The sequence below is a fragment of the Falco cherrug genome, chromosome W (genome assembly GCF_023634085.1).
Source record: "Falco cherrug isolate bFalChe1 chromosome W, bFalChe1.pri, whole genome shotgun sequence".
NCBI classification, from domain to species: Eukaryota; Metazoa; Chordata; class Aves; order Falconiformes; family Falconidae; genus Falco; species Falco cherrug.
Window position 1 is genome coordinate 5,797,652 of NC_073719.1, and position 25,957 is coordinate 5,823,608.

A 25,957-nucleotide genomic window follows, 5' to 3' on the forward strand; every position below is an offset into this window, starting at 1 on the left:
GAGGCTATTCTACATATTTTATCCTATGTTGAAAAACCCAAGATATTTCTGTATATGTTTTGAAATCCAGAACTTATTACTACTCATTTATGCATGTACATTTATTTATTTTTAAACCTATTTTCACAGTTGGTGCTTATTAGGCTACTTTTAGTTCAGATTGTAAAGATTCCATTGAATCTTCCTGAAAAATGGAAACGTTCACTTAGGAGAAAATATTCTATTCTGTTTTGTTTATAGCTGGGAATAGAAATCCATGCTGCTTTTGAAATATATGTTTTATTTTTAGACTTATGGATGTTGTTTTGTTCAGCAGAACACACATTTGTGAATATTACATAGCATGTATGCTTCTGAGTAAAGACCAAAATTGATCCCGTTGTTTCTCTAGCTTATGAAAAACTGGTCATTTTAAACTACATTAATATTTATTCACTTTTACACAATGTATTACTTTTAATTTTTATTACATTTCTTGTTTTTATTTATATATGTATTTTTATTTGGACCTTTCAGAATTTCAAACTCATTGAAAATAAGATAGTACTCATAACATTACTAGAAATGCTTCTAGCTCTTTACTCTGTGAATATAGGTGTAATATACCAGCAAATCAATCTCAATTTTGATTTAGTAATACTGAAAAAATATACTTCAGTCTGATGCAATAAAATCTGCCAAACTTCAGTCAAACTATACAGACAAATGCACAGATTCGGTAGTATAACTGTGTTTACACTATGTTTCCCAGTCTAAATCCGCAGCTGATGCAGCATACCTGGGGAAGTCAGTATTGTGTTGCTGGTTTATTTTTTTTTAATGAGGGGTAGTGGTATTGTTCAAACTTCATAGAAGTTGGAATGTTTTTGTAGGATCAATGTGGACACTGATCTGTCTGGGTGTTCTCTTAATTTTCACCCATAACTTTCCTTTTAGGATTTAACAATTGGCAAAAAGTCAGTGAATAACAGTGATAAAACTACCTATACCTAGATACACGCAGTCTTATAAGATCCTTGGAGCTCTTATCCTTACTCAGCAGAATTAAATGCACATTATGTGCTTAGCGTGGCTGAAATAATTTTGTGTAAATCATTGTATGTGTCATACACCAGTGGGGCTTCAAACAATGTAGACTGGGACTGGGCTTTAAAGCAAATTAAAATAGAAATATTTTTTAATAAGTATTACTTTGAGGCTACCTTTATCTGTAATCTGACACTTTTTAATATCCACTTTTCCAAGAAAAATTTACAGAATTGTAAATAAATTCCCATAATTTCACTATTTTCTTTTAGGTATTATATTAGAAATGTAAGATTGATAGTTTACTATTGCACAATCCAAACATTATCAGGTCACTAGAACTCTCTGCTTGTACATTTAGTAGTAGCACCTTATGTTCATCTGCTCTTGGGATTAATTTGTGGGTGATTTTCTTGACAATTATGGAAGCTAAAACTTTTTTTTCATAAAGAAATGCAAGACTCCTTATGCACTCTTATGGGTCGAATCATCTGCTTTTACTGTGAAAAAAAGCTTGCTTTTTTTATTGTAAAGCTTATTAACCCTGAAAAGCATTTAATAAGTGATGAGATTGTTATGGCCATATGACAAGAGTGACTGAATTCATGAACATCTTGGTAGGGAAGTCTGCTGAGAGTAAAGTGTAATAATTTTTTTTCACTTTGGTATAAATAGTGTTGAATCGTCTCTCTGTGACTGGTCAAATCACATTCTTACATCACTGACAGGTTTGGTCTCCATTGGCCTTAAATTTTCTTCTGAATCAAAGACTGCAGAGCAGAAGTATATAACATATACCCATTTTAACAGTTCTTTAATTACATAAGTATTCTTTCTAGTTTTGCAAATATTTTTAAGCACTAATCCAAATAAAAGTATTTGCATGATAAATCAGCTCATCCTTCAGTTTTAAGCATCAAAATTCACCACTGTCGCTAAGGGCTACTCTGTTTTTCACTGTTCCTCTTTGAGGCTATGCTATTTTCAAACTGTTGTTTGTTAGTGATTTTAATCAGGATCTCATGTAAATACACAGAATAAAATAATGTTGTCTGCCCTGAGGGTAAATAAGCTTAAATGGCAGCAGATGAGCGCGAGGCTGGATCTGGTATGAGGAAATGTTATGCAGGTCTGGTTATTGTGCTAGGCAGACATCTCAGGACACCCTAACCGTGCTAAAGTTTTTTTGATCATCAAACAGAAATCTGAAGGAGGTTGTTTGAAAGGAACGGAGACTAGTGTTACTGGGCAAGCAAAGCTGAGTCAGTATTAATTAGTGAATGACATTAGGGGAATAAACCACAAGTATTTTAGACTGTGAAACCATGTTTACAATAGAGAACCAGTAATAAGATAAAAATAAGTGACGTGACCAAACTCTCCTTAATAATAGTGATAAAACATTACAGGAAATGTATGTGTTTATTCCTAATGAACAGAAACTTCGTATAATGCATTCTGCAAAGAATTTAACTGTAGGTGTTAGAAAAAAAATATCTGCATGGCAGTGGTAGAGGTTTTCATTGCCCAGTTTTGTAAATTAACCTGAATCACCATCTATGCTTTATTTTAATTGTGGTCTTTGTTTATTGTTGCCAATTCTGCTGGCTGGCTTACAGGAGTTCCTCTTTTGTGGGAAGAGTCTTCTAACTGTAGATATTTAGACCTTATATAGACACAGTAGTTTATTCTGCTTCCCAATCACTTAGCCTTAATGTAGAATTTAAGATGATTAAATAAATACTAATTTACCTTTTTTTCCTCCCCTCAAGTGTAATGGCAGGGATAACCAATGAAGATAACCTTTTTTTTCCTTAGTATCTGAAAGTACCTTATAGCATTCTTTGCTAAGAAAATTTTACATGCTTCTAAGAAAATATTGAGATTCCACAGTATTGTTGGCATTATGTTGAATTATGTATCTAAAATTATATAAACTGAGAAAAAGGGTAGAAGGGGAAAAAAAAGGAATTTTGTCTTGCTCAACTTCTTTATAAATTACATGCATGACCTGCCTTTGTAGACTGTACTCCTGTAGACTGCTTTGGTATATACTTCTTATTAAAGACCAATCATGGGTGCATACTCTGTGCTAGGGATTTGTTAATTTTATCAAATGTTCTAAGTGCAGTAATATCTGGGTGAGATAGTGTTACTTATCTCTTGTTTATTAGATTGACAGATTTATATTTTTTTTTATGTTTGGGGCCTTTTTATTATTATTTTTAGAGTTTTATTTACTCTGGAAGTTAGTATCATTTCTTCCAGTTTATAATCTTTTTATTTCATTCTGTCACAGCTTAAGTATCCCAAACTGCCCCACCTCTTGCATTAGAAGAGCTTCCTTTTTTAAAAAATAAGTTTAAATAAATAGTTATTTTATTATGTTGCCTTAAATGAGTGGTGCAGTAATTTTTCATTTATTAATTTATTATCTTCCTGATCATCATTCTATTTACTTCAGTAGAAGTGTTATTAAATTGAATAGGATAGAGATTTAATTCTGTAAAAGCAAATTTTTCTTTATTTGTTACTAGTGATGGAAACTTGGTAATGTTCTTTTACAGTTTCTTCTTTGAAATTTTGCTTGTACAGAAACAATTATTTCCTTTTATGTCCATACAGAATCAGTATCGCTTTGAAGGAACTGGGTTTCAAACTATTCCTCAGCTCATAGACCATCATTATACAACAAAGCAAATTATTACAAAGAAATCAGGTGTTATTCTACTGAATCCTGTTTTTAAGGTAATGCATGCATTCCAAGAATTCTATTAAACTGAAAGTATTTTGGGGTTTGTATTATCATTTAACATATGTTCTTTGCGATGACAAGTGGTAATATTAAAGTAGGTTGTAGAATATTTGTATATGCTATTAAGTCAATAATTTGAGTACCGGAACTATCTCAGTTGCTTACTTCTTGACAGAAGACACTGCAGTTTTCTTTAGTGTTTACTTCAGCATGCAAATTCTTGGAGGATTTTTCATTCTTGCTCAGTTCTGTGAACCTCCATTCTTTATCTGAATGCTTTCAGCCTTCTATACTCTGCCCAATGCATTCCTCCAAAATAACACTCTGTCCTGATTTATATAATAAATAATTGCCACCCTGAAAGAATGGCATTCAGAGTCTCCCAAAACATCCTTGTACTGCTTTTGTTTTTTTCCGTTTTGGAGTTTACTGTTTGGATTCCACTATTCACTATGTAACTGAAACTATTAGTTCATTGTCCATAACATTGTAATGAAGAAGTTGTCAGAATAAAAATGGTTTTCTTTAAGTGGTAAAATTCTCAAATCACAGTTTCATCCCGATTTTATATCTCAAATATAAGGTACTGATATAGACATGGGAACAGGTACTGTCCTACCAGTATCATTGCAAATTTGAAATAAAACTTTTTAATCTGTAAGCCATTTCAGATGTCTTTCAAAATAGAAACAAAAAGGGATATTAAAATATATCATTATTTAGAAAACTTAACAGCTTACATTCTTCCAGTAGTTTTGTAGTTAGTATTTACTCGGTTGATATTTCATTCATAAACCAACTCTTTTCAACTTAATCTTTCCATTTTAACTATGAGTTAGCCATTTGCTCTTAATGAAAAAAATGGACTGGTTTCAAGCACACTTAAGGCACCTTCTCCATTATACAAAATTTTAGGAAGCATAACAGATTATAATTCAGAGTTAGTTTCCTTCTCCAAAATCCTAGTTATTTTCCTCTAATAATCCTAAGAAATTAAAGTGTATTTCTGTTCTTCTCAAAAATGTTTTAATGCTTACCTGTGCTTGCTTTAATAATAATTAAAAAAAAAAAAAAAAGAGACAGCAAGAGTTAGCTTTTAAACTGAAAGCCTTTTTTTCTTCATAGCTTTTAACATCTATATACCTATTCTCTATATTGCGTATATGTTCAGCATCTTTTAATGGATACTTACTAGCTTTGGTAAATGCATATGGACAATTATAATCAGATAAAAAATGAAAGTTATTTCTTCTAGGTAACTCTTAAAACTTGAATGTCCTTTGCTTTTTGTCTGCTCTGATTATAGAGATATTGAAAATTTATTACATCTTACACGAATTGCACACTGTGGTCTATTTGTGAAGTGCATTTATTCTGCTTATTTACTAGGGAATTTAAACATTTATTGAAATTGATATGCAGAGGGTTTTTTTTAGTTCTTAATTGATACATATTTTCTCTAGTCTATATATATGATTTTTAATTTCACAGAATGAGGCTTTGAAAATACTAATTTTTGGTTAATGTCTTGCTAATTACAAAACTGATATTTTATTTATTGAACATACAATATTAGTTTAATTATTGAATATATGGGAAAGCTTAGGATTTTATCTTTGATATGTAAATAATTATATTTTTATATAAATTAAGCTAAAGATAAAAGGTTGTCAAACCAAAAATTAAATCTTTCTATGTTTGTTTGCAAATTCCTTTTGTAATACTAGAATTATTTTTTAAATGTAATGCTTTGTCTGTTTCCTGGCTTTTTATAATATACATATTACTGCAGAGTTTAAGCAGTTTTCAGTGTTTAAAAGCCTGTGAGAACAGCCCTAATTTAACAAATGTAAAATGATAATGGAGCATGTTACTATGTGCTAAATGATAACAGAATTTATTCTTAGTTATTCACTGTTAAACAGGCCTGGAAAACATAATTTCTTTATTCTCTGTTGTTTACTTGTAATGGAAAAAACTTTCATATTCTTAACATTTTGTTTCATTTTGGTAATTTTTTTTAATAAAGTTAGGTTTTATTTATACATAGTTTTATGTAACTATGTATAGTTCTAGTACATACACTATTGGTAAAATATGGGCCCAGATCAGTTTCTTGGTAATTTATGCATTGCATTACTTGACCTCATGCCCTTTGAGGTGTAAATGCACTTATGAATAGTTTAAAATCACTTGGTATAACCAATCCTTATATGACATAGAGACTGTACAGACATGTATGAATTTTTGTGGCGGATCTTTTCACATCTTGAATCTATACCACTACAAATGCATTCGTCATATCATAACCCCCTTACAAAATGTATTGAGGGCCATTTCTAAAACAGACATTTTTTTCTCTTCTACTGTCACTGGGTACAAAATCAGTAATTTTCAGATGGAAAAAGAAATAGGCCCATTCCCCTTCTGGACTTGTTGATTTGAGTTAGTTTCAATATTAACTTAAACTAGAGCAAATTTTAGTACTGAGGATGATGCTAGTCTTCTGTCTTATGACCAGGTAGGTGGTAATTGCTTGCAGTTGTAGTGATAAAGTACTTTCATTACTCAGGTTTTCCCAAGTGCTGCAAATAATCTTCATCTATCCATAAAATCCCATCACACAGGTTCTATATTTGGCAATATGATTTTCTTTGTGGTGATGTGCTTCAGTGTTAATAGTCAAGAGTAATTCCTTTAGGGTTCATGAATTTTTCAACTTTCATCAGGTTACATGAAGTAACAGAAAGGATATCTATGATAATATTGATGGTTAGTGCTAAAAAGAATACTGGGCGCTAGGAAACTTTATGGTTTTAGTATCTGTGTATCACATAAATTGTATGTTTGCTTTTATAAAATTAAGAAGTATAACCTTGAGTTTCTAATAGCTACTTATAGCATGCACAAGCTAAAAACAATGTATAATGCACTTTAAATGCTTCATGACCAGCAGTTTGAATCAAATAAGAAATTTAAGTGTTAGCTAAAAATTTTTTGTTGTTAGAGCAGTTGTTTTAAAATTGTTTTAACTTAGATCTTTGCAACAACTTTTTTCTGAATTATGTTTTTATGATTTTTTTTGTTTTCCCATCTGATTAAAATGAGTTGTTAGAAAAATGTACTCCAGAATTAAAAAAAAAAGTGTGTTGTGAGCTTTCCTTTTAATTTTCAGCCTTAATGAGTTTTGCAAGTTAAAAGTTATTGTATCTGAACATAAAAGAATTTATTAGTAACTGGGGTTCTTCTCAGTGTGCTATCCATATTTGTGTTCTATCATATCTGCACAAATTCATCAAATGGTTTAACTGCTTTTGCTTTTTTGTCCTAACCTTCTGTATATAGTGTGTGTGCATCTGACCTTCCCCATGTTCTTTGCTCAGGGTGTAGTGGGCTCGTATGCTTTCTGTTCTTTAATGTTCTTTCCCAACCTTTGTCTACTAGAGTCTCCAATAGAGGACAAAGGAAGCTGGAAATAATGTATGTATAAGGATGGGAGAGTCCCAAAAAATCTACCAGTAAATGTGGTTATTGGTATAATGCTTATTTGTATACCCATTGCACTGTGAATAATTTCAAAGTGAGCAGTTCAGTCAGAAATAGCTCTTGGATTCCTAAATAAGTAGCCACTATTGATCAAACAAAACAAGTTATTTCATAAGTATCTACAGTAGCATAGCATTTGTTACAGATGTGTGTGGATCTCCAGGAGCTATCTTGCAGTTGCCAAAACTGATTTCTCTTTAAGGATTTATTCCACTCTAATGCAATTAACTTTCTTGGTAGTTCATCACTGAGATATATTATTCTACAAGATCAATCCACAAAAGAATTAAACTTCTTTGGTGAAGTCCACTGTCTTCAGACACTTCAGCTGTGGATGAGCAAAGGATAAGCTCAGAAGCAGCTGCAAACTTACAAGGACAGGGCTATTTTCTTGCATCAAATATATGTATTGAATCTGTGTAGTAGTGCCTGAATTCTCAAGAAGCTGAATCTGAGAGAAGTATTCAAATGTTGATTAAGAAGTAATTCAGTGACCACATGTGGTGGGTTGACCTTGGCTGGCTACCAGGTGCCCAGCAAACAGCTCTCTCACTCCCCCTCCTCAGCAAGACGGGGAGAAAATAAGATTAAAAAATTGTGGGTCAAGATAAAGGCAGTTTAATGAAAGCAAAGACAGCGTGTGGAAGCAAAGCAAAACAAAAAGAAGATTTATTCTCTACTTCCCATTAGCAGGCAATGTCCAGCCACTTCCTGGGAAGTAAGGCTTCAGTATGTGTACCAGTTGTTTCAGAAAACAAATGCCTTAATAACAAATGCTCCCCCTACTTTCTTTTGCTTAGCTTTTACTGCTGAGCATGACATCATATTGTATGGAATATTGGTTTGGTCAGTTTGGGTCAGCTGTCCTGGCTATGTTCCCTCCCATCCCAGCCTACCAGTCTCTGGGGTCAGGGGGAGTTGGAAAGACAGCCTTGATGCTGTGGGAGCACAGCTCAGCAGTAGCCAAAATATTGGTGTGTTATCAACACTGTTCTAGCCACAAATGCAAAGCACAGAACTATCATGGCTGCTATGAGGAAAGTTAACTCCATCCCAGCCAGACCCAATACAATCTCTGCACCTTATTCCATACTGTTTGTATCATGCTGAGGTCCCACATTAACTGATGCATTTATATATCTTCTGACCATCCCCTTATATCTTTTTCTCATTCCTGAAATCCCCTCTTACCAACACTTACTACTTATACTACATGCTTTATACCCAACAAACAGATTTATACATTCTCATTAACTACTATCCCCTCTCCCTTAACATATATATAGATATTATTTTCCCATTCCATGGGTTTCTACCACTCCCCTGCAAAATATCCATAATAACAGTCTATGATTTGGGTCCTGTCTCTCAAGGTGGTTGCTCAGGACAGGAGAAGCAGCATGTTTGAATGTTAGGTGCCAACACCAGCTTGGTTTGGGTCATTGCTGAACTCACCCAGTTCCTTGTGAAGATAATTCTCTGTCAGTTCAGGTAGTCGCTGCTACATTACTTCCTACAACATACAACTCACATCACAGCTTATTTTTTCCCCAAGGTTAAATCTCCTTGAGGCACACACTGAGTCTCCTCATCCTTCCGCATTACCCACCAAGTACACCCAGGTCCTTGAGCGAAGACAATCCCACCAATGGGTTTGCCTTTTCCCATGGGAGGAGCAACCCACATCACCTTCCCCAGCCACTTCCCCTACAAGGACCTTATCTCCTCCCACAGTATGTAGAGGCTTTGTTTGGGCAGGACCAGGACAGTTAGCAGGTCCTCTGGTGTTTACCAGCCAAGTGGCTTCTGCTAAATTTATATCCCAGTGCTTCCATGGCCCAGTGACCAACACTCTCAACATAGTCTTTAAGTCCATTATATCTCTCAGTCTTTCCAGAGGCTTTTTGGGTGATAGGGGATGTGATACACTCAACCCATGCTGTGTTTCTTAGCTCATTTTATGAGGTTATTCCAGAAATGAGTCCCATTGTCTGATTCAATTCTTTCTGGGGTGCTGTGTTACCACAGAACTTGCTTTTCACAGCCCAGGATGGTGTTTTGGGCAGTGGCATGGTCAACAGGGTATGTTTCCAGACACCTGGTAGTCGCTTCCACCATGATCAGTATGTAGCACATGCCTTAGTGTCGTGGTTTAAACCCAACTGGCATCTAAGTACCACACAGCCACTCACTCGCTCCCCCTCCCCCCCAGCAGGATGAGGATGAGGATCAGGAAAAAAAGTAAAACTCATGGGTTGAGATAAGAACAATTTAATAATTGAAATTTATAATGATTATGATAACGATGATTATGAAAATAATAATGATGATGAAAGAGAAGGGGAGAGGAATAAAATCCAAAGGGAAGGGGGAAAAAACCCCAAGTGATACACAATACAATTGCTCACCACCCACTGACTGATGCCCAGCCAGTCCCCAAGCAGTGATTGCCAGGACCCAGCCAACTCCACACCTCACCCCCAGTTTATAGTTTATATACTCAGCATGGCGTTCTATGGTATGGAATATCCCTTTGTCTAGTTCAGGTCAGCTGTCCTGGCTGTGTCCCCTCCCAATTTCTTGTGCCCCTCCAGACTTCTTGCTGGCAGGACCTGAGAAACTGAAAAGTCCTTGACTTAGTATAAACATTACTTAGCAACAACTGAAAACATCAGCATGTTATCAACATTATTCTCACACCAAATCCAAAACCATAGCACTGTACCAGCTACTGAGAAGAAAAATAACTCTATCCCAGCCAAAACCAGGACACTTGTATTCATGGCAGTGGTTCTAACATAGTCAATTTTTCAGGCCTCACCATACTGGAAATCCAGCCACCACCCTCTATTGCAAGAAGACTAGCATGGCTTGCTAGATTGCAGTGCATGTTTCACAGTGTGATGACCTCCATGGTCAGGTCTACCTCTTGATAACCAGCCAATCTGTATGTTGCATCTCTCCCTAGATGTCCCAATGTTTTGTGGGCCCATCGAGCTACAAATAGTTCACCCTTACACTCCCAGTAGCTTATTCAGTTCTGGCAGCCTGGTGTACCTGCTCATTGTTTTGATGTTCTTCAGTGGTAGGGTTCTTGGGCAAGTGAGTACCTGCATGACCTGCCTTTAGAGCAATGTTTTCTACCTGGGCAGTGATGCCTTGCCACAATGCAGCAGCCCAGATGGATTTACATCTGCGCTACCAGTTGCTCTGCTTCCATTGCTGTAGCCACCCCCACAGGGCATTTACCACCATCCATGAGTCAATAGAGAGTACTGGCTACTTTTCTCAGTCAGCAATCTCTAGGGCCAGCTGGATGGCTTTCACTTTTGCAAACTCACTCAACTTGCCTTTTCCTTGAATTACTTCAATGACTTTTTGTGTATGACTCCACACAGCAGCTTTCCACTTCTGATGGTTTCCTACAACATATCAGGATCCATTGGTAAACAGAGTATAGTGTCTTTCATCTTCTGTTAAGTCTTTATATGGTGGTACCTCTTGGGCATGTGTCACCTCCTCAGGTGATGCTGTGAAATCTCTGCCTTTTGACCAGCCCACAATCTCTTACAGGATTACTGGGCAGTTTGAGCATGAGCCCATTGCATGATGAAGGATACCCACTTACTCCATGTAGCATCAATTATAAAATGTGTAGAGAGACATTTCTGTTGAACATCCAGTGTAGCACAGGCAAGTGTGGTGCCAAGAGGAGCTGTGCTTCTGTACCAACAACTTCTGAAGCAGCTCAAACCCCCTCATATTCTGCTAATATCTCTTTTACAGTCAGGGTGTATGTAGTTGGCTTCTGATCCTCAATACCCACAGCTCCAAAAGCCTAGAGGTTGGCCTCAGGTTTCTGCTGGTGTTTTCTGCCAGAGGATCCAGGTGAGGTCATGCTCCCCAGCTGCAGTGTAGAGCACATTTTGCACAGCTGGTCCTATATGGATGGGCCCAAGAGCTACTGCATAAGCTATCTCCTGTTTGATCTGCTCAAAGGCTTGTTGTTGCTCAGGGCCCTACTCAAAATACTTTTCTTTCGGGTCACTCAATAGAGAGGGCTCACAAGCTGACTATAACCTGGAATATGCATTCTCCAGAATCCCACAAGGCCTTGGAAAGCTTGTGTTTCTTTCTTGTTAGCTGGTGGAGACATAGTTACTATCTTCTTGGTCACATCCATAGGGATGTGACAGTGTCCCTCCTGCCATTTTATGCCCAAGAACTGGATTGCTTGTGCAGGTCCTCTGACCTTGCTCTTTTTTATGGCAAAACCAGCTTTCAGAAGACTCTGGATTATTCTTTTTCCTTTCTCAAATACTTCTTCCACTTTATTACCCCACACAATGATGTCATCAAATTATTGCAGATCGTCAAGGGCATCACCTTTTTCCAGTGCAGTTTGGATTAGTCCATGAAAAATAGTAGGGCTGTGCTTCCACCCCTGGGGTACTTGATTCCAGGTGTACTGGATGCCCCTCCAAGTGAAAGCAAACTGTGGCCTGCATTCTGATGCCAAAGGAATTGAGAAACACACATTGGCAATGTCAGTCATAGCACACCACTTGGCTGCCTTTGACTCTAGTTTGTATTGGAGAACCAGCATGTCTGGTATGGCAGCATTCAGTGGTGGCATGACCTCGTTCATGCCACAATGGTCTACTATTAACCTCCACCATCCATCAGACTTTTGCACTGGCCCTATGGAACTATTAAAGGGTAAGTGAGTCTTGGTGATCACTCCTTGGTTCTCCAGTTGATGATTCAGCTCATTGATAGGAACCGGTGAGTATCAGTTGGTGTGATATTGACTGTCAAGGTGTGATATTGATTGTCATGGTAGCAATCAGCACCTGCTGTTCTTCAACCTGCAGCAACCTCACAACTGAAGGGTCCTTCGAAAGACCAGACAGTGTACACAGCTGTTTAATCACGTTCTCTGTATCCACAGTAGATACACCAAAAGCTCATTGGTACCCTTTTGGGTCCTTGAAGTACCTTATCCTGAGATAGTCTATGCCAAGAATACACAGGGCCTCTGGGCCTGTCACAATAGAATGGTTTTGCCACTCATTCCCTGTTAGGCTCACCTTAGCCTCCAACACAGACAACTGTTAGAATAACTGTGTTGCTACAGAAATCCAAATGGGTTCCACACCCTTATATCCCGATGACATTAGAGAACACTGTGCACCAGTGTCCACCAGAGCCTTATACTTCTGTGGATCCGATGTGCCAGGCAATCAAATACACACAGTCCAGTAAACCTGGTTGTCCCTTTCCTCCTCCTGGTTGAAGGCAGGGACTATTTATTTCCAGATGGAGTATTCACTGTCTGACCCTTGCACTGCCAGACTGGAGGTCCCTTCACCATAATCAAGGGAGGTGATCTCAGTCTTTTTTCTGCATCTGGGGGATCACTGATTGTTGCCTTTGGGCTCAACAGCAACTGAACTGACAGCCTTCTTGGATGACCCCTTATCAGCCATCTTACCCATCAGTTTGTACATGGACTTCCAGCTTAAAGGTGAGCTCACCATCCTCCCCCTGGTCACACAGGAAGAACCAGAGAGTGACACATGGCATGCACATAGGGCTTTCCCTCTGACCATTGTGGGAGGGGACTGACTCCATGGGGAACCCCTGACAGCCGAGGTGCTGGCCTGTGGGTACGAGGAGGGAGAGAGATTTTCTTCAAAATTTCAGTCAGGAAGATGCTCTCCCCACAGTTGTGTATCCATATCTGGGCAATACATTCTTGCAAAGCTTTTAGAATATGATGCTGAGGCATTTTGGACCTCCTTCCTCCACATGGTCCATGTACACTGGGCATCATCCAGATCTTTGGAGACCTGTTTGTTGTCCAGGTCACCATAGCTCACTTCCAGTACCGCTAATTCTCTGAGGTACTGGATACTTTCTTCAGTGGTAGTCCACTTTCCTCAGTAATTGACAAGATCTTCCTTGAATGGATACCTTGCTTTCATACTTGACAGAATCCACCTCCAGAGGCTGCAGATTGTTGCCTTTTTTCCTGATTTCTTTGTCAGTTCCCCAGTCCCCAGAGCAATCTGCTCACCTTGCTGGCAGCTGTAATCTTTCTGCATGTCTTCAAATTCTCTCAAGGTCAGGGACCAAGTAGTTTCTACCTGTTGGGTGATTTCTCTCACTTCTTCCTCCTGTTTCTTTGCCAAAGGACCAGCTTCCTGATCAGACCTTTTCCTCCTCCTCCCTTATTAATCAATGATATGGACACATCAACCTCTGAATCAATTATTTCTTTTTTACTACTGGGGCAATTACTGTAGTTGGGGTTTGGATCTCTGTCTCAATCGTGGCACCCTCAGAAGTGGTTTGGGTCCCTGTCTTAACCATGCTCCTCTGATAATACTGAGCCATGGCTCGACTGGCCTTGCTAACCAGTGCTAGAAGCTGCTGGGTGTCATTGAGGTAGGCAAGGCACCCTTCGATCAGGTGGTGTGTCAATTCACCAGGATTATTGCCTGTTCAGGTGTAAAATCCCAAATCCTACTAAATGTAAAGTAAGGTAGAACAAAGACTGGATTGCCATAGACCATATGGGAAAATTTTGTCAATCTAAATTCAGTCATATAGGAGGAAAATATATATTTGCCTAATAAAGCATTCAGAAGAACGCATGAGTACGTGGTAATAGAAGCTACTAATATTTAGCAGAGACAATTGATATTTCTGCACCACTTCCTGTGGTGTGTCTTTTATGAACTGGATTTTTTTCTGCTGTTAGAGATTTCCCAATCCTTTTGTTATCCCAAATAAGTTAATGGTATGTGAGAAGCTAGCAATATCTTGTTAAAGAACAAAGTGGAAGGGTATATCTGATGTAAGAAATTAATGCAACAAGTTTAATTTAAACTATTGGCATTTCTATAATGTTGTATGACTTCAGGTTCAAAGCCATCATCTTTCTGGCTTGGAATGAACTGACATGCACACTGAAAAAATCATGAGTTAAGGCTACAGCTTCACATTATCACTGCTTCAAATGAACAGCTTGTTGCTGCCAAAAAGGCAGCATGGGGCATGGGGTGGTGTCTGTGGCAGACGAGGCATGGACTTTGCAAGGATAGTGAAGCAAAGACTTTTATTGTTAGTTACAGCTTTTATAAGTTTATACTCTGTACATGTGCTGCTAAAAGCTTTATTATTGGTCAAACTCTACTGTCCACGCACCCAGCCGCTGTTCACTATAGGCTACTCTCTGCTGTTCACACTGTTTCCTTATCTTCTAGAGGAGAGATCACATTCTTCCTTTGTTTCTGTCTCATCCAGGTTTCTTCTCATACTCCCTCAAAGTTATTTACCTCGTTGCTGCAGGATCACACCTGCACATTGTCAAAGCAAGGCCACTGCTGCACATTATCAATGTCAAACAACCCACTGTCTCCGTTCCCTACAGTGTCCTTGCTCCTTTTTCCTTTCTGTATGGCTTTACCTTTCTCCTGTTCTTTTCCAATCACATATTAAGCTAATTAAAATGTTTTGACAGGTTAATTTTTTTCAGTTTTAGTGATCTTAACATACTATCTGAAGATTACAAGAGCCAGTGCAAGATGAGCACATGTGCCTAGGAAGGTATAGAATGGAGGATCTTAAACTTTTGATTTCAACAAATTATTAATTTGGCACAAGTTTTAATATGAAACTGCAGCTCTTTGGTAGGTATCGCCCACTAATCACTACAATTTAGAGGTGATTTTGGAAGGATTGTTGGTTTAATAAGGGAACAGTTTTGCAGGGAGTATAGTTTATCATGTGGATGTTGCCAAAAGTAGTAGTTAAATGTTTTCTCTCCTGGGAAAAAGAAACCATCTAACTGGAAACAGCCATTTGTTTTGAAGTTAAGTCAAGATGGGACCAAATATGTGGCTAACAAGTAGCTTATGTAGTTCAAGGTCTCCCAACCCTAACTGTACATATACTGTCCATAGCTGGGGCGGTGAGAAAGAAGTGTGTCTGTGTATGAAAATATTTTAGTCTATTTTAACAATTTTAGTGTATCTTTTCGTGTAAGCAAGATCTGAGTGAGCTTTCACATTCCTCTCTTAAAAGAATACTAAATGTTTCAATATAAAACTATACATATCAAAGTTTTCTTTTGCTTTGAACCTACTCTGTTCAAAGCACTGTTTCGGAGGGCATATCTAATAAAGAGCAGATTATTTTTCTATTTGCATATTTTTTATTAGTGTGTGATTCAGAGTACTTCAGTTTAGGAGCTGGTTACTATATTCAGTAGATGAATGAGAAAATACACAGTGATCAAACAGAAGACCCTTGTTAGATCCTATAAATTTCCTTGATGTATTTGAAATATAATAACTTTTACTCAGTTTATCCTTCTTTTCCTATGTCTAAGGATTTCACATTCTATCTGTTTCTGATATGGAGAAGCACTATTAGTATGGTGATATAGTCTGTATTTTCCTGTATTTCCTGTATTTTTCATGAAAGATCCTCAGGATCTTTCTAGTCATTAGATGAAAATAAGAGAATATAAACTCATGGAAATGCTGTGCATCTTTCCAAAAAATGTGAAGCAAAATGTTTTTGTATTTTTACTTTTCCAGTAATTTTTTTAATTGATCTTTAAGAAAGAATGCTCACAGAAAAGATGTGATGTTAATCTGAGATCACTTCTGCTGTTCATATGCTGTATTGTAGCTTTTGCAAATCTCAGTTCTATCCTCTTGGTTTATGGCCATTTAGAATTTGGTTTAAGAAAAAGGTTGAAGTTCAGGTTGGTATGGGGGTTTTTTTGTTTGTTTTATTTTGTGCTGCTTTTTTTTGTTGTATTTTGACAATAACAAATCAGACAAAAAGAGATTTACCTCCTTGGAAAATGTGCTATCTGTACTATTATTCAGTTTTAAAGCTTGCATTGAGTTCACATCACTGCATTCTAAATTGAATTAATACTGTGTTGATAATGCAGAATGGCTTCTATAACAAGTTTTACAGCTCATAAATATTTATACTGAACCAGTTTTAAAGAAGTTGTCAGTAGCTGCTTTTTTTAAACCCCTCTCGTAAAACACCCTTGTTCTTATGAAAAGTCATTTCCACTAGCTACCTTTTCTTCTGTACTTAATCTGAAGGATTTGATTAATGAAGGATTTGTGATTCACGAAATTCATATACACATTAAATCTACTGGCATAAGTGGTGTAAAAATAGTACTTCTCAAAAAAAATCATTTCTCATTTTCACAGTGGTAGACCCTATCAAAAGGTACACAACTGTTATTTGCCTTCAGGTTTTTTCTCTGCTTCAGCAAATTTTGACAAATTATATTAGAATAGCCACTTAAAAATCATCTGTGATGATGCAATGTGTGCTTGCAGCCCAGAAAGCGAATCACGTCCTGGGCTGCATCAAAAAAAGCATGGCCAGCAGGTCAAGGGAGGAGATTCTTCCCCTCTACTCCACTCTTGTGAGACCCCACCAGGAGTACTGCATCCAGCTCTGGGGTCCTCAATACAAGACAGACATGGACCTTTTAGAGCAGGTCCAGAGGAGGGCCATGAAGATGATCAGAGTGCTGGAGCACCTCTCCTATGATGAAAGGCTGAGTTGGGTTTTTTCCAGCCTGGAGAAGAGAAGGCTTTGGGAAGACCTCATTGTGGCCTTTCAATACTTAAAAGGGGCTTACAAGAAAGACAGAGAGAGACTTTTCACCAGGGACTGTAGTGACAGAACAAGGGGCGAGGGTTTTAAAGTGATAGAGGGTAGATTTAGATTAGATATAAGGAATAAATTATTTACTATGAGGGTGGTGAGACACTGGAACAGGTTGCCCAGAGAAGTTGTAGATGCCCCACCTCTGGATCCAAAGTCAGGCTGGATGGGTCTTTGAGCAATCTGATCTAGTGAAAGATGTCCCTGCCCATGGCAGGGGGTTGGACTAGATGATCTTCAAAGGTCCCTTCCAACTCAGACTATGATTCTATGATCTGGACTTGGGGCTGCTTCGCCCCAGCCTGCCCTATTCCCTTGCTGGGGGTGGTGGAACATGCCCAGTCTAGCGAGGCCCATGCCCTGCCAGCCTGGAGATCCTCTGCAGCTCCTGGGCCCCAAAGAGCAGATGGCCCTTGCTACACACTGACACTCAAGCTGTTTAGTAACTAATACGGAAGAATATGCAAGAAAAACTGACATCATTAAACAAAATAGATGGGAGAATATGGATTCAAAATATAGTAAGGTAATGCCTTTCACAACTAGGCCCTGGGTATATGGGCCAAGTACCCCCTTCACGTATGGAAAAAAACATGTACTAACTAGAACAATCTCAGTAAGGTTCTTGCTCATATCTTATAGTTCTCTCAAGAAGTGTCCAACTGTGAAGTGTTTCCTTCCTATCCCTTAGACATCATGTCATTTCCCTGGTATTCTTGCATAGAGTATCTCAAAAGCCTGCTTTTGCCAAATATCTCCTCATACCTGATAAAGGGTTATATCCTTAGAGCAGTGAAGCTCTAGCTGAGTTATGCTTTGTTATCAAGTATGGCATTCATGTAATTCAGCTTCAGCTTCATTCATATTTACCCTGAAAAGATAATATTGGTAATTGTGGAAACCAAAGGACATAAATAAAGTAGGCTATGATAAAGTTTCTTGAATAATCCAGTTTGGAAATAAGATATATCATTAAGATAAGATAAGGGTATGTCTGTCTGAGTGTTAATTTCTGTAATTGCATTTGTCTAAAGTGCTTTCACATTCCACTGGCCAAAATAAACGATAGAAAAGTCTAAACAAGCACTAGGTAAAGAAAGATTCATCGTGATGTTGCAAGAAGAGGATTACATCATAAACACGTTCCTTTTTGGGGAGGAATAGTAATGGCATTAATAGTATAAATAATTCTGACCTTTCTTATACTGATTAGGTTATGATTACATACAAGAATGTAGTGAATTTTCTCAGTTTGGTTTAGAAGCAAATATCTCAAAATGAGAATTTTATGACTCAGACTGATGAGCATTATACTGTCTACCTATATCTAAATTAAAGATTTTTTTAAACTCCCATTTCTGTCACTTATTTCCATTGTATCTTTCACATGATTCATTTATAAAGTAATGGTGTTTTACAACTGCTAAAATTCTTATCATCTATCCATAATCAGAAACAAGCACATGTACAAAATTATGAAATTTATGATCACAGAGAAAAAAGACATGACTATTTCTAACTTTTATGTTATAGAACCACAGAACCATTTAGACTGGAAAATATCATCAAGTCCAACCGTTAACCCAGGACTGCCAAGTCCGTCACTAAACCATGTTGCTAAGCACCACATTTACATGTTTTTTAAATACCTCCAGGGATGGTGATTCCACCACCTCCCTGGACATCCTGTTCAAATGCTTGATCACCCTTTCCATGAAGAATTTTTTCCTAATATCCAATCTAAATCTCCCCTGGCAAAACTTGAGGCTGTTTCCTCTTGTCCTGTCACTAGTTATCTGGGAGAAGAAACCTCCCCCCACCTGTCTACAACCTCCTTTCAGGTAGTTCTAGAGAGCAATAAGGTCCCTCCTGAGTGTCCGCCTCTCCAGACTAAACAACCCCAGTTCCCTCAGCCATTCCTCATAAGACTTGTGTGCCAGACCCTTCACCAGCTTCGTTACCCTTCTCTGGACATGGTCCAGCACCTCTACATCCCCCTTAAAGTGAGGGGCCCAAAACAGAACCCAGTATTCAAGGTGTGGCCTCACCAGTGCCAAGTAAAGTGGAATGATCAATTCCCTTGTCAAGCTGGCCACACTATTTTTAATACAGGCCAGGATGCTATTGGCCGCCTTGGCCACCTAGGCACACTGCTGGCTCATGTTCAGCCAGCTGTTGGCCAGCACCCCCAGGTCCTGTTCCACCAGGCAGCTTTCCAGCCACTCATCCCCAAGCCTGTAGCATTGCATGGGGTTGTTGTGACCCAAGTGCATGACTCTGCACTGAGCCCTGTCGAGCTTCATACAACTGGCCTCATACCATCGATCCAGCCTGTCCAGATCCCTCTGCAGAGCCTTCCTACCCTCAAGTAGATCAACACTAACTCCCCACGCGCACACACACTTAATGTCATCTGCAAACTTAGTGAGGGTGCACTCAATGCCCTCATACAGCTCATTGAGAAAGACATTAAACAGAACTGGCCCCCATAATGAGCCCTGTGGAACACCACTTGTGACCAGCCACCAGCTGGATATAACTCCATTTACTACCACTCTTTGGGCTCGGCCAGCCAGCCGGCTTGTAACTCAGTGTAAAATACACTCCTCCAAGCCACGAGCAGCCAGTTTCTCCAGGAGAATACTGTGGAAGACGGTGTCAAAGGCTTTACTAAGGTCCAGGTCGACAACATCCACAGCCTTTCCCTCATCGACTAAGAGGGTCATTTTGTTGTAGAAGGAGATCAGGTTTGTCAAGCAGGACCTGCCTTTCATAAACCCATGCTGGCTGGGCCTGATCCCCCGGTTGTCCTGCACATGCCATGTGATGGCACCTAGGATGATCTGCTCCATAACCTTCCCTGGCACCGAGGTCAGGCTGACAAGCCTGTAGTTCCCTGGATCCTCCTTCCTGCCTTTCTTGTAGATGGGTGTCACATTGACTAACCTCCACTCTTCTGGGCCCTCTCCGGTTATCCAGGACTGTTGATAAATGATGGAGAGTGGCTTGGCAAGCTCTTCCACCAGCTCCCTCAGTACTCTCAGGTGGATCCCATCCAGCCCCATAGACTTGTGCCTGTCTAAGTGGAGCAGCAGGTCACTAACCATTTCCTCCTGAACTGTGAGGACTTCATTCTGCTCCTCCTCATCCCTGTCTTCCAGCTCAGGGGGCTGAGTATCCTGAGGTTAACTGGTCTTGCTATTAAAGACTGAGGCAAAGAAAGACATTAAGTACCTCAGCCTTTTCCTCAGCCTTTGTGGCAATGTTCCCCGCCACATCCAATAAAGAATGCAGATTATTCTTGGCCCTCCTTTTGTTTTTAATGTATTTGTAAAAACATTTTTTGTTATCTCTTACAGCAGTGGGCAGCCTGAGTTCTAGCTGGGCTTTCACCTCTCTAATCTTTGCCCTGCATAACCTCACGACTTCCTGATAGTCCCGAGTTGCCTGCCCCTTCTTCCAAAAGTCATAAACTCTCCTTTTTCCCCCCTGAGTTCCAGCCAAAGCTCTCTGTTCAGCCAGGTCGATCTTCTTCCCCACTGGCTCGTCTTTCAGCACATGGGGACGGCCTGCTCGTGCACCTTGAAGACTTCCTTCTTGAAGAATGTCCAGCCTTCCTGGACCCCTTGGCCCTTCAGACCTGTCTCCCAAGGGATTCTGTTGACCAGGCTCTTTAAACAGGCCAAAGTCAGCCCTCTGGAAGTCCAGGGTAGTGGTTCTGCTGACCCGCCTCCTTACTTCTCCAAGAATCAAAAACTATCATCTCATGATTGCTATGCACGAGATGTCCTTCAACCACCACATCACCCACCAGTCCTTCCCTGTTTGTAAACAGGAGGTCCAGCGGGGCATCTCCCCTAGTTGGCTCACTCACCAGCTGTGTCAGGAAGTTACCTTCCACACACTCCAGGAACCTCCTAGACAGTTTCCTCTCTGCTGTGTTGCATTTCCAACGGACAGCTGGTAAGTTGAAGTCCCCCATGAGGACAAAGGCTAGCGATCTTGAGACTTCTCCCAGTTGCTTGTAGAATGTTTCATCTGCCTCTTCATCCCGGTTGGATGGCCTATAACAGACTCCCACCAGGGTATCTGCCTTGTTGGCCCTCCCCCTGATTCTTACCCATAAACACTCAACCCTACTGTCACCATCATTCAGTTCTAGGCAGTTGAAACACTCCCTGACATACAGTGCTACCCCACTGCCTCCTTCCTTGCCTATCCCTTCTGAAGGGTTTGTAGCCATCCATTGCAGCACTCCAGTCATGCGAGTCATCCCACCATGTTTCCGTGATGGCGATGATGTCATAGTCTTCCTGCTGCATGATGGCTTCCAGCTCCTCCTGTTTGTTGCCCATGCTTTGGGCTTTGGCATAGATGCACTTCAGCTGTGCTATCAATTTTGCCTCCAACTCTGGCATGCCACCCCCAGGCTCGTCTCTAACAAGCTTGGTCTTATTCCCTTCCCCCTTCAAATCTAATTTAAAGCTCTCTCAATGAGCCCTGCTAACTCCTGACCTAGGATCCCTTTCCCCCTTTGAGGCAGGTGAACCCCACCTGTTGCCAGCAGGCCTGGTGCCATGTAAACTGACTAATGATCAACCCCCCCCAAAATTTAGCCATTGACGCCAGGCCCAGAGCCAGGTATTGATCTGTGTGACCTTCCAATTACACGCCCTATTGTTCCCTGCAACTGGCAGGATAGAAGAAAACATTACTTGTGCTCCTGATCCCTTTCAACCAGTCGCCCCAAGGCACTGAGGTCTCTCAGATTGCTCTCAGACTTCTTGTCGTTTGGACTCAGTCATTGCCCACTTGGAAGACCAGTAATAGGCAATAATCAGAGGTCCATACCAGACAAGGGAGTTTCCTAGTAACATCCCTTACCCGGCCCCCAGAGAGGCAGCAGACTTTCCTGTGGGTTGACTCCAGTCGGCATATCGGGCCCTCTGTTCCTCTCAGAGTGGAGTCGCCGATGACAACCACCTTTCTTTTCTTCCTAGCAGAGCTGGTCATGATGTGTGGGGTTGACAGACTCTGCCTAGGCAACTCCTCTAACCTGAACAGGCTTTTGTCCACATCATCCTTTTCCTGTCCCTCAGGCTCCAGAGCTGCATACCTACTGTACAGGGGTACCTGGGAAGGTGAAGTAGGCCGGGGGGTGATTTGCCTGCTGCCCTGAGCAGGGACCTGTTTCCATTCCTCTCCATCACTTAGGACCCCTCCGTTCACCTGGTGGCGAGTAGATAAAGGAGCCTCCGCTTCTTGTGATGTGTCCATCCAGTGCACTTGTCTCAGGAGATGGTAGAGAGTGGCTTCACCAGTCTATCTCCCTCTCGCACTCCCTGATACTCCTTAACCTTTCTGCTTCCTCTTTCAGCTCTGCCACCAGGCTGAGCAGATCATCCACCTGGTCACACCTCACACAGTTGTTATCTCTGCTGCCCTCAGGTAGCAGTGACAGGCTCAGGCACTCCCTGCAGCCCAGTGACCTGGACAGCTGCATGTTTACATGGGAGCTCCGTCTGGGTCACCACATTGGCCGAGTGGAAACCATGGCTAGGTTTCTTCTGGGGGGGGCGATGACCACTACTGGAGCTCGCCTCTTTAAACCGTTAGGGAGACGTCACCCTCCCTTCGCAAACTGCCGAGCCGCGCTACTGCTCCCTGGGGGCTACTTTTGTATATGTGGGGGGTTGACCGCCTCCACTCCTGGCCCCGCCTACGCTGAGTCATAGCTGCCGCTCGTCAGGGTCCCAACGCTTCCCGCTCGGGGGGTGGGAGCTGGGGCACTGGCATCCTCTCTCTGCGCTCGCTTCTCGTTTTTTGCCGGTTCACGGAAAGCTCCCCACGGTCCCTCGGCGCAGTCCTCCGCTCCGGAGCATGTCTGCTGGAATAGCATGCCTCGGAGACTTCGCTGAAATGGCTGAACTTAATCGCAGACTTGAGAATCAGACTCCGTTTCAGGCATGGTCAGTAGCTTCAGCCTCTCCGGTTAGTAAAGAAAAAAAAACCCGACCACGGACTAATTGTGTAGTCCTCCAAGATTAGTTCTGACCCGTGTAGTTTATATGAATCTTTATTCAATAATTAGGTCTCAACTCTTTGACTCTTGTGGGTACTTTATATTGTATTTCTTCAGGGATGAATGAGCACTGAAACAGGGATAGCCAAACTCTTCTAAGCTACAGTATCCTCTATAAAACATGCGTAATATCTTCTTATGTTGGAAGGAGTACTGAGAAGAAATACATTAAGTATTACTAAGGTGCTGAGCTACTCTAGTAATAAGGCCCATGTTAAGAACGTGAAGTAGATGGTCACAGTCTCTTCCCTTCAAAAAGAAATCTCTCCTCTTTTTAGGCAACAGCAGTGCCACAAGAGAACAACTGAGAAGCACCAGCATGTGTTTGCTTAAGACCTACTGAATGTTTAACCAGGGACAGAAGACATATAGCTAAGGCTGACAACCAGCTATATTTCTATACCTTGTATGTGGAACTAGAGTAGGGCAGCTTCCAGGCAACCTGCAGTTATCCTGAATGAATGCTGATTATGGGACACTAAGCCAACTAGTGCCATAAACTACTTCAGAGGTTAGATACCCTTTCTTAGGCTATTGTCAAGTCAGAATTAAGTAGTTTACTGATCCCAGTCTCCTTTTAATTCTACTTTTGATACCATACTGAGAATATAAAAAATAGGTTTCTTAAACACCACCTGACACTATTTAATAGGCCTACATGTATGTATGCTCTGAATGTAATTAATAATTATACAGACTTTTAAACTTGCAGTCACTTGTATGTATGGATAGTACATTAGATACAGCAGCTCTTTTTTATCAAGTCTTTTATGTTTTAATGCTCTGGGCTATTTTGATAGTTTTGTGCGTTTTTTACTTTGTATTTTTTACATTTTCATTTGTCAGATCTTGCTTTGAATAGGAACAACAAAGTGTTTCATGTACAATGGTTTTCAAAATTGATTGGGCAAAGATTTGGTTTCTTTAATAAGACTAGTTGTACTTAATACAGCTAATGTTCAGTTTCCAGAGTATTCTGTATAGCTACTGAAGTCCTTTCAGGTAACTGAAATAAAACTGGATTTGTGCACAGATTTCAGAAGTTTTCAGCCTTTTTCTCCTGATAATGAAAGTCATCACTTGACTAATTTCCACATTATTAATGAACATCTACATTAATTAAAGATATATAAATCAGTATTGTCTTCACTAAGGCTATCCTAGTCATTTAGTGTAACAAGTACATAAGGGCAAAAGTAGATTATGTGTAGCAAGTCTCTTGGTCTCTTAAGTTACTGCTCATTACCTGAGCAGCAATTTAAGTTTTAACAGTATTCTTTTTAGATGAAGCACATATTTCTCTCATTGTCAAGTCCAGAAAAAAATAATCACTTTCTGAGGCCCTGTTTTCTGGGAGGCCTCTGTCCTGTCAAATTTTCAAAAAATACTTAAGCAGCGTAACAAATTTGAATGAACCTATGGCTTTGGGCTGCAACAATTACCCTTTGAGAGACAGTGGGAAGGCAGGAGGTGCTTAGGAACAATTGGGGGGGGGGCAGGGAAGGAAAAGAAAAAGAGAAAGGGAGAGATAAAGCTGGACTAAAGACAAAAGAACAAGGAAAAGCATCAGCAGTAAATGGAGAATGTCTGCACAAGGTGGACCTGGATAGCGTTACAAAGAGGGATCAAGGGAACATGTGGCCCAAACTGGAAGGGAAAGAAACATTAGAAGCCATGCCACTGCATGCATACAGAAGCCTCTGTGGTTTTTCTGGGTTCTAGTATATCCCAAAGTTCAACATGTTTCTGATTCACTGTGAACCAGTTCCTGAAGAACCTTGTCAAACCAGATGTTGGGCTTGAGCATCTTAATATGACAGGGCTCGAGTTGTGAGAGTATCACAAAATCACAGTGACTGAGGCTGGCAGGCACCCCTGGAGACCGTCTAGTCCAACCCCCTGTTTCTCAGAGCAGGGTCACCTAGAGCAGGTTGCTCAGGACTGTGTCCAGTTGGGCTTTGAACATCTCCAAGGATGAGATATTTGTCACAACCTCTCTGAGCAACCTGTGTTTAGCCATTTCCAGGAAAGCAGGGCTTCATCACATGTAATGGTTACTTGGGAAGACAGGTGTCATCACTCCAAATGTCCCCACTTTTTCCTTCTTTGCCCCAGCTTTTATTGCTGAGCGTGACATCATATGGTATGGAATATCCCTTTTGTCCACTGAGGTTGGCTGTCCTGGCTGTGTCTCCTCCCAACTTCTTGTGCAGCCTATTTGCTGGCAAGGCAGTGTGAGAAGCAGAAAAGGCCTTCATGCTGTGTAAGCACTGCTCAGCAATAACTACAACATTCCTGTGTTATCAACACTGTTTTGGTCACAAATCCAAAACATAGCACCTTACAAGCTAAAATTATCCCTGCCAAAACCTGTACACAGGGGCAGCTGCTCTAACACAGACAGAAGTTTGGATGGTGGAAGCAGCTCTCCAAGTCCCAGGCTGGAGGGAGTGCCTGGGGCCTCTCTGATTCTAGGAGAGATGGCCCTCTGTCCTGCAGAAGGTGTGCTGTCTTGGAGGAGCTGTATTGCCAAGTGGAGGAGTTACAGGAGAAAGTGAGCACGCTGCACAGCATCAGAGAAGATGCAAAGGCAGATAGACAGGATCTTCTCAGAGATGCAACAGCTTGAAGAGCCCCAGTCCCCCAACTGCAGACTGATGCTTAATCACAGACTCAGAAAGATGGTGTGCTCTTGCCAATCTGCAAAATTAAATGTATGTTCATGGCTGCCCTCAGAAGAACCCTTCAGAGAATTCTGTTGGCAACTTTGACATACCTTGTTGTCCTGGTTTCAGCTGGGATGGAGTTGGTTTTCTTCTTAGTGGCTAGTG

General features: G+C 40.4%; 1 protein-coding gene across 8 annotated transcripts in view; it reads left to right on the forward strand.

The window, feature by feature from the left end:
• Positions 1–25,957, forward strand: part of LOC129734462 (tyrosine-protein kinase Fer-like) — a 231,785-nt gene that overhangs the window by 124,795 nt on the left and 81,033 nt on the right. For 7 of the 8 annotated variants that reach the window (XR_008730056.1, XM_055697996.1, XM_055697998.1 and 4 more), the window contains one exon: positions 3,652–3,774. Coding sequence is in view for 7 of the 8 variants with exons in the window: in XM_055697996.1 (XP_055553971.1) it covers positions 3,652–3,774 (123 nt within the window). In the remaining variant the exon portion in view is untranslated. Of the gene's footprint in view, positions 1–3,651; positions 6,846–25,957 lie in introns of those variants that run through there. The other variant, XM_055698001.1, reaches the window with a different exon arrangement.